At 49.2% G+C, this 9,103-nt stretch overlaps 2 protein-coding genes across 2 annotated transcripts; one reads left to right on the forward strand and one right to left on the reverse strand.

Moving 5' to 3' along the window:
* Positions 1-5,817: 5,817 nt before the first annotated feature.
* Positions 5,818-8,457, reverse strand: LOC102894604 (histone H2B type 1). Its single transcript, XM_025040873.1, has one exon. It carries the CDS (start codon positions 8,377-8,379, stop codon positions 7,999-8,001), a length of 381 nt encoding a protein of 126 aa, XP_024896641.1. The 5' UTR covers positions 8,380-8,457; the 3' UTR covers positions 5,818-7,998.
* Positions 8,458-8,671: 214 nt separating this feature from the next.
* LOC102894857 (histone H2A type 1-like) lies at positions 8,672-9,097 on the forward strand. The gene has a single exon (XM_006923467.3). The coding sequence runs from the start codon at positions 8,704-8,706 to the stop codon at positions 9,094-9,096; it is 393 nt and encodes a 130-aa protein (XP_006923529.1). The 5' UTR covers positions 8,672-8,703; the 3' UTR covers position 9,097.
* The last annotated feature ends 6 nt before the right edge of the window (positions 9,098-9,103 follow it).

Here is a 9,103-nt window from a genome sequence, read left to right on the forward strand (position 1 = left end):
TATTTTTGTTGCCTTGCAGCAATCGTGTCATTATAAGCGACACGGTCCTTCCCGAACGGCGTCAGGGAGGATCGGATCACTTGGTCCTCACCCGCTGCCCCCCCCTGCACAGGCATCTGGCCGAGTGCCGGGCTTGGACATTTTAAAGTTTCAGGCGGCAGCGAAGAAGCTGGCGTGGCCTCGTCTCCCTCCCCACGCCCCTTCCTTCGCGGTTCCCGAGTACGTGGAATGGGAAGTCGCGTGCGCCTGGTTCCCGAATACTAAGGGAGAAGTCGGATCACACTGCCCGCGAGGTGGCAGAGGAGCCTCCCTTTCCTGCCTGTGTCCCCGCGCTCAAAATGGCGGAGGACTTGTGACAAAGAGCCCGCGCCGGGCGGGGAGGACACCCGGAACCAAGGCGAGTCCGGGAGGAGACGTGTCGCTGTTCCCTGCCGAGGAAGCGTCTGCTGCACAAAAGGCACCGGGGGAAATCGGGACGCGCGCGCGGGGAGAGCTGGCAGGTATCAGCATAGCGACTAATACATTTCTCACTATTGTGAAAACTTCAAGTAGATAGGAGGGTGTTAATGAACGATACGTATCGCCTAAACTTAATTATTAAGCAGACATGACAGCATTTTTGAAAGTATGCATACAGCTCTCAGGATATTTCACCCCAAATTATTAAGTATATACTATTTAAAAAAGAAAAAAACTTACCTGTAATCACACTTATCTAAAACCAAATTCCTTAACATCTAACACCCAGATCACATTCAAAAATCCTTACTATGCCCCAAATGTCTTTGCTATCTATCTGGTTTGCTCAGAGGTGGATCCAATAGCACCTTTGGTTCTGAGATCTCTTAATAGAAAAGTTTTTCTTTTTTCCATTTTTTAATTTTTAAGTTTTAATTGTTTTATGTTAGTTTCAGGTATATGGTACAATGGCTAGATATTTATATAATTTATGGAGTGACACTGCTGATTATTCGATTACCCCTCTGGCTCCACAGAGAGTCATTACAATATGGACTAGATTCCCTATGCTGTACTCTACATCCCCGTGATTATTTTGTGACTACGAATTTGTACTCCTTCATCCCCTCACCTTTTCCACCCAGTGCCCCCGTACCCCCTTCCCTCTGACAATCAGCAGTTCATTCTCTGTATCTGTGAGTCTTGGTTTTGTTTGTTCATTTCTTTTGTTCCTTAGATTCCGCATATGAGATCACATGGTATTTGTCTCTGTCTGTCTGACTTATTTCACTCAGCACAATACCCTGAAGGTCCATGTCATTCCACATGGTAAAAGTTCATTTTTTTAAACAGCTGAGTGATATTCCATTGTGGATATGTACCATAACTTCTTTATCCAATCGTCTCTGGCCAGGCCCTCAGGCCTGGTTATTGTAAATAGCACTGCGTGAACATAGGGGTGCAGAGATCTGTAGGAACTAGTGTTTTGGTTTTCTTGGGATAAATACTCACAAGTGCAATTGCTGGGTCAAAACTTAGATCCATTTTTAATTTTTTGATGAGCCTCCAAACTGTTTTTCCAGAGTGGCCATACCAATTTGCAATCCCACCAACAGCGTATTAGGGTTCCCTTTTCTCCACAGCCTTGCCAATACTTGTTTTTTGATTTATTGATGATAGGCATTCCGACAGGTATGAGGTGATATCTCATTGTGATTTTAATTTGCGTTTCTCTGATGATTATGCGATCTTGTGAATTTTTTCATATGTCTATTGGCCTTTGAAAAACAGCTTTTCCTCCCCCCCTCATCCTAACTTTTTTTTTTGACATTGAATTGCTGAGATCTGACCTATAGAATGTCTTCTTGGTTTGTCTTTTTGACCGATGGGGTCATTTATCTTAACTTCTGTACCCTGATTGCCCTTCAAGGCAGAAGTGATTTCCATAGACCTGATTGAAATCACGTTAGTTTTCTGATCCAGGAACCACGATTTTGCCACCTCGAAGCTGCCTTTTTGGGATACTGATTTTAAGCTGGTTATTAAGAAACAAAACACTCAGAATCTTTGACACACACTCCCTTTTCAGCCAGAAAAACCTGCTCTAGGAATGAAATCTTAAGATGTTCTTAGCCTAATTTGAATTAAGTGTGGTAAAGAGGAGGCTCCGGGCAGAGGCCTGTTAGCCGGATGCCCCGCGTCCCGCTGTTCCTGAGTTGTCTAGCAAAGTTCGTCTGCCTCGTGCTCAGCTCTTCCTCAACTACCTGTGAATCTCCCAGTCTCGCTTCTGGAATCTTCCCGCCCTTCTCCTTTGTCCCCAAATGTCATATATAACCCACGTTCCCTCACTGTCTTTGGAATTTTCATGCTTCATGTGAATTTCCCATGCACATGCATTAAAAATTTGATTTTCTCCTGTTAAATCTGTCTCTGTGAATTTGATTATTAGCCTGGATAGAAGAACTTAGAAGGTGGGAGGAAAAGTATCTTTTTTTTTTAGCCCCCCACAGTACACGCTGTTACACTGTATCAGGGCACATGATGCCAGGCTCGCCCAATATTGAAGTGACAGATCCCTCACTGGTTTGGGGTGATTAGTTTCATAGTAAAATAGGGTTTTTCCTCCTGTGGCCAGCAAGTAATATATAGGGTGATCCTCTGAGATTAAAAAAATCAATGGAGTCATTTAAATCTCATCTCTTATTAAAAATATGGACTCTAGTGCTTAAATAGGAAAAGGATCAGTTGTAATTGGAGTTAAGGCACTGGTTTGAGATAAACTTATGTGAGGATGTTAATTTAACAAACGAACAAACAAACAAAAATCCCAAGCACATATTTTGTACCAGGCACACTGTTCTATGCTCTGGGAACTGTAGCAGCGGAGAACAGTGAACAAAACAAGATTTTTATCTGCATGGAGCTTATCTTTTATTGGGGAGACAAACAAAGCAAGCGAAACACGTGGTGTGTCAGATGGTGCTCAGTGCTATAAAGACCGGGAAAGCCGTAAAGCGCGGGGAAGGAGGGGATGTTTTAAACGATGTGATCATGAATGGCTTTACCACTAAAGTAATGACTGGGGGGGAAACTGAGAACATGAAGTGTCAAATCGAAGGAAAGGCTGAAGGGTGTGGGAGGGGGTGCGGAGGAAAAACAGAGAAGATTCGGGACAGGAAAGGAGGTGACAGTTCCTGTGTGACCTTGGAGGCCACGATATATGACCTAACACAGTGGGTCTGCCGCTTGGGGTGTCTGAGCCAAGGGAACACAGTCTTGGAGGAAGGAAATGTTTAGTTTTGCTTGTGACAAGTAAAGGAGGCAGGGGCATAATTATCAAAGCTCTTGGAGGGGAGGCTTAGCCATTACTGACAGAAAGTATTTGGTTAATTAATTACATGTCTGTTTCTTCTTGGCAGTTGGATAAACTTACCCACTTGGGTTCTGGTCGGGCTCATCCAGTTGCAGCTGCGACTGCAAAACACTGTGCTACATTTTAACATTTAGCAGAAATAGCATCTAGTAAGAACTGCCCAGACCTTGAGACCCTTGTCCTAACAAAAGTGACACTGACTTTTACTCTGAATGAGGAGGGAGCCATCCGAGGGTTTTGAGCAGAGGGCGGATGTGATCTGATTTATATTTTTGCATGATCTATCTGGATGTCTGGTGACTGGACTGTGATGGGGCCAGGGTAGGAGCAAGGTCAGTTCAGAGGCTACTACAATAATGCGGGTGAGAGACGACAGGGTCCTGGACCAGTGTGTTAGTGTCGGAGACTGTGAAAAGCAGCTGGAATCCATTTGTCTTTTGAAGGCGGGTTGTTAGTTCTTTTCTGAGCTAGTGAATGTAGGATGTAAAAGAAAAAATTCATGCATGATGCGAGTGATTTTAGCCACAGCGTCTGGGATGGAGATGCCCGTTTCTAAAATGGAGGAAAATATGGAAAGAACAAGGTTTGGGGAGAATCACAGGCTTAGCTTCGGACGTGCAGAATTTGAGATCCCTGTGATATATCTACGAGGAAGATGCGAAATATGAGGCTGCAGTTTAGGGAAGAGTCTGGGCTGGAAACGCAGTTGGGAGCTGTCGGAACATAACTGCTCTCAGAGTAAGGAAGCCACAAGATCAGATGACATCTCCTAAAAGAGGTTTGATGACAAAGAAGCAGTTTCGAGAGCTGAGCCCCCGGATGGGATAAACAAGGAATGTTCGCTCTGTTCTCAGGACACGGAGATTTACAGCTTAGAGCTTTCTCCTGCAATCCTCAAACAAGTGGCATAAACATTATCCTGGTTTTACAGATGTGGAAAAATGCTCTCAATAATGAGAGTATGCAATAAAATCGGACCTTTCACGCAAACAATCTGTTGACGTTAGAGCCATGGAGAGATCACTTTGGGGACAGATGCAGACATCCTGCCCCCAAGGCACCCACCCTCCCCAACATTTTGCACAAGGTCCCAGGGAGTTCTCAGGCTTCCCGAAGCCTCTCTGTGGAACCCGCTGCCTCTCCTCCTCTTCTCTTGGCTTCTCTGGCTTCTGATCTGAGAAGATGGACCTTGAGAACACACACCGCTGTCCAATTCTGTCGAACTGGCGTTTCTTTGCTGCTGTGCAAACAGCACTTACGCAGTGAAGAAATCGTCAGCCCAGAGATTTCAATTGGCCCTTATGATTTGCTCTGGTCAACAAACGTGGATGAAAATGGCAAGTGCCACCCCTGAGCAGAACCGAGAGCCTTTGCGTGGTCTCTGTCTATCCCTCAGGATGGTTCTAGGATGAAGACAGGTGCGACTGGGGCAGTGCCTGACCCACGGAGAGAGCCGGATCCGAGCCGGACCTGTGGCCGAAGCGCTGGGAAAGCCATGCTTGACTGTGTTATAATCTGCCACGGGCAGAGAAGCGAAACCCATCAACAGACAGCTGCTTGTGGTTTAGCATAGGTAACCGGGTACGGATAGGCCTTGGGAAATTATTGCTGCCAGCAAGTCTCAAGTCCTGAAAAGAAGACTCCCACCCCCTCCTTGACCTTCAAAAGTATGTAACAAACACACCGAGCTTGCCCCGGGGCCTCTGTACCTCAGCAGAGCGCAGTGTCCCACCTGGCCCCGGCTTTTGTACACACGTCTCTGTGTTTTTCTCCACCCTTTCTTCACCCCCCCTCCCCTCAGGTATATTAACCCTCTAGGCGGCAGGTCGCGGCAGACCCACAGTCAGTAAACAGGATGGGCAACACATAAACCGTTATTGTAGTAAATCACTGGGATTTGGGGATTATCACAGCACCACTAACCTAAATATATTGACAGGATCTTAGAGTGCATCTAGTCTCTGGGGATTGCTTTATTTGGGGAACATTAAGTTGCCATCTTGTCACATGTGGCTAAAGCTCACTTGTTTTCACAGACGTGTTAGGTTCTGTGATTGTGCCTGTTCATGTCACAATTCATCTATCTATTCTCCGTGCTTGATGTTTGCTTTGTTGGTGGCCTTTAGAAAATCTGTAGGATGCTTTGCGGGAATGTAAAAATGTCAGTATGACTTTCACTGTGTGGATTACTTCGTAATAATTCTTTTGATCGTATTAATAAGTATGTGGACTCCTTAGACTAGAGATGCTTAAAACATGTGAAAACGAGGAGATACAATTTTAAGGGAAAGTCATGAAATCTGCGTTGACCCCGCCTCCTCCGATCAGCTGAGCGGACTCAGAGACACTTTTCCATTTTGAAATGAAGGGATTGGAACAAATCAGTGGTTCCCAAATGTTCCTCCACGGATAGTGTCAGTCTGTGTTACGTTTTTCTCCATTCCGTGTAAAAATGAGAAAAATAAGGTCAGCGTGGTAAATTTCTCTTAATATTAAAAGTTTGGTATAAATTTATTTCGAGTTAATCCCTAGTCCCTTTGAAGTGATACGAGGGTAGTTCTCTTACGAAATAAGGTTGACAGCAGCCTTCTGAGTGGCCGGCAGCCGTGCAGTCCTTCGGGCAGCTTCGGCTTTTCCACTTGGGGGAGGATTGTGGATGGTAATTTCTTGATTTCCTTGGAGCTTTATAAGTGTGGCTGCTTTTCTGAAGCTGACTCTTCATTTTGGCCGGACTCTACAGTGAGGTCAGGCAGAGGCAGCAGGAATAAGGGTCACTGCAGCCTCCGGGGACGGGCTTTTCCCAGAGTCCCTCCTCCACAGCCCGGCACACCTGACTGGTAAGTGACATGCCCCGGTCCTAGTGCAGCATGAGCGGTTCCCAGGGCAGGGGAGTCTCCCAGACACTGGCATGTCCTTGACACAGTTCAGGGGGATAGATAGCCCTAGCGAGTGTTCTGGGCCATTGGAGGGCTTGGCCTTGTCGTTCATACCAGAGAGGGAACTTCGATTGGTGCCAGTTGTTAGTAGGCTTTTTGGCCCTCTGCCTTGGCGAAGGCCTCAGGACTCAGATGCCACCATGGGCGGGCCCAAGGACACCTTCCCTGACACTTCAACCTTAGCCTTTGGCACAGCTAATACTTCGGAGGACTTTCTGCATGCAGACACCACCCTAAGTGCTTTCGTCATCTGCGTTATTTTATTGTCCACCCCAGTAGCCATGTGCTCCTTACTGGCTGTTACTCCGTCGGCAGAGGTAAGGGAGTGCTCACACAGTGTCTGAGTTACTCGCCCAGCCTCAGCCTGTGTCCTGCCCCGGAGGAATGCCCCCTTCAACCATGCTTTTGTTTCCTTTTATGAATACATTGTTTAAAAAATGTATATGACATCCGTGTTGGAGAGCAAGACATAATCACATGCTCGGTCGCGTGTGGGCTTCGGGAAAACGCCTTCGCACACCCTTGCAGAATGGAGCCCCCCGTTCCGCCTTCACGAGAATCTGCTACATAGGCACTTGCAGAGGAAAGACGAGCCGCAGGTCGTCTAAGCCCGGGTCGTCTAAGCCTCATGCCGCACGGCTCAGAGAAGATAAACGTGCTGCAGGGGATCCTGACACTCCAGACCTCACCACGAACCTGTGCGTCTCTCTCCGTGTACATGGCGACAGAGAGAGAATTTCAGGGCCTCCGCCTGGTATAAGGACTTTGCTGAGCTTCGAAGAACACGTGTATCTCTGGCCAGTTTTACTCTTCTCTTATTCTAACGTTCCATTTTCCCCTTTGCGCCTGTTTTCCATCCTTAACATTGCAACTAGCCTCTTCCTTGAAAAAACAGAAGGCTAGTGAGGACTGCGGGAACAGTCCTTAGAACGAGACGGATGGGGATCCAGATGTTGCATTTATTTATGTGCGGAAGGGGCCACTCAGCCTTCACCCCCGTCGTTCAGCTGTAAGCAAGAGTCCCTCACAGGTGAAAGTGGCATCAAACCAATGACAGGCGAAGGAGCACAGATATCACATTCTTCTCACCAAAAGCCCCAGAAAATGAAGAACTATGGGTAAGGTCATCGTGGGGGACTCAGGGAGCCCTGGGGGATTAAGAGGGAGAGATCTGAAGAGTGGGCAGAGCCATCATCACTACAACCTGGGGGGAATCGCGGGTCCTGGGAAAATTTACATAACAATGGAGACTCTCCAGCTCCCTCGGGCCTCAGGCTACCCTGCTGCCTGGTGTTTTACACCCTTGGATATAAAGCCTTATCAGAAATGACTGGCTGAAACAGAGTTCCTGACCTTGAAGAGATAGTATTTAGCCAAGAGCAACAACCCAAGAAAATATTAGGAACCCTGCGTGGATGTTCGTGGCTTTCATGAGAAAATGAAACCGAAAACGAGCCATTTTCAAAGGCTCCACACAGTTCTAGATAAGGTCAAACCAGGACCCAGGCTGCCCTTTCTTTACTAGTTCCGAGAAGCCAAATAAGATGATCCTGCTGCGGACTTAGTCCTTGCTGAGCTGTACAAACTACACGGGGATGAAACACGTGCGCGTTCACTTATTACTCTGGGGACCCCTACACTTTCTCCAAGTATGGTGACTTACAGGTCTTTGAGACAAAGTGAGTGGCTCTGAAAAGAGCCTTTTGAGTTAAGAGGTGCTAGCAGATGGACTCACTTGGAGCTGGTGTACTTGGTGACGGCCTTGGTGCCCTCGGACACGGCGTGCTTGGCCAGCTCCCCGGGCAGCAGCAGGCGTACGGCCGTCTGGATCTCCCGCGACGTGATGGTCGAGCGCTTGTTGTAATGCGCCAGGCGCGACGCCTCGCCCGCGATGCGCTCGAAGATGTCGTTGACGAACGAGTTCATGATGCCCATGGCCTTGGACGAGATGCCGGTGTCGGGGTGCACCTGCTTCAGCACCTTGTACACGTACACCGAGTAGCTCTCCTTGCGGCTGCGCTTGCGCTTCTTGCCGTCCTTCTTCTGCGCCTTGGTCACCGCCTTCTTGGAGCCCTTCTTCGGGGCGGGCGCCGACTTGGCGGGCTCGGGCATGGTCGGGAGGAGCCGCCGGAGGACACGGGACACCACAGCGAGGACGAGCGAGACGGACAGTGCGGGCCCTCTGGGTTCGCAGCCTCTTAGAGGACGCGCTGAATAAGCTCGCGTCCGATTGGTGGTGAATCCTGGAAACGTCACCTGTCGACGTCGTCCAGTCAGTGAGGCGTTTTTCAAACGCAGGAGTCCATTGGCTTAAGTGGAAGCGCTTGAACTCTTCGCCAATGGCGCGGATTCACTTTCGCGCCCAGCACCCACTATAAAGGGCGCCGCTCTGGGCGCCGGCGTCAGACCTCACTCGGGCGAGCGGTTCCCTCTATCATGTCCGGACGCGGGAAGCAGGGCGGCAAGGCGCGCGCCAAGGCCAAGACGCGCTCGTCGCGGGCCGGGCTGCAGTTCCCCGTGGGCCGCGTGCACCGCCTGCTGCGCAAGGGCAACTACGCCGAGCGGGTGGGCGCCGGCGCGCCCGTGTACCTGGCGGCCGTGCTGGAGTACCTGACGGCCGAGATCCTGGAGCTGGCGGGCAACGCGGCGCGCGACACCAAGAAGACGCGCATCATCCCGCGCCACCTGCAGCTGGCCATCCGCAACGACGAGGAGCTCAACAAGCTGCTGGGCAAGGTCACGATCGCGCAGGGCGGCGTGCTGCCCAACATCCAGGCCGTGCTGCTGCCCAAGAAGACCGAGAGCCACCACAAGGCCAAGGGCAAGTGATCTGACA

Source organism: Pteropus alecto, unplaced genomic scaffold (assembly GCF_000325575.1).
Source record: "Pteropus alecto unplaced genomic scaffold, ASM32557v1 scaffold49, whole genome shotgun sequence".
Lineage (NCBI taxonomy): Eukaryota > Metazoa > Chordata > Mammalia > Chiroptera > Pteropodidae > Pteropus > Pteropus alecto.

Coding starts and splice junctions, on each gene's coding strand:
- LOC102894604 (XM_025040873.1), bottom strand. CDS start 8,379: ATGCCCGAGCCCGCCAAGTCGGCGCCCGCCCCGAAGAAGGGCTCCAAG.
- LOC102894857 (XM_006923467.3), top strand. CDS start 8,704: ATGTCCGGACGCGGGAAGCAGGGCGGCAAGGCGCGCGCCAAGGCCAAG.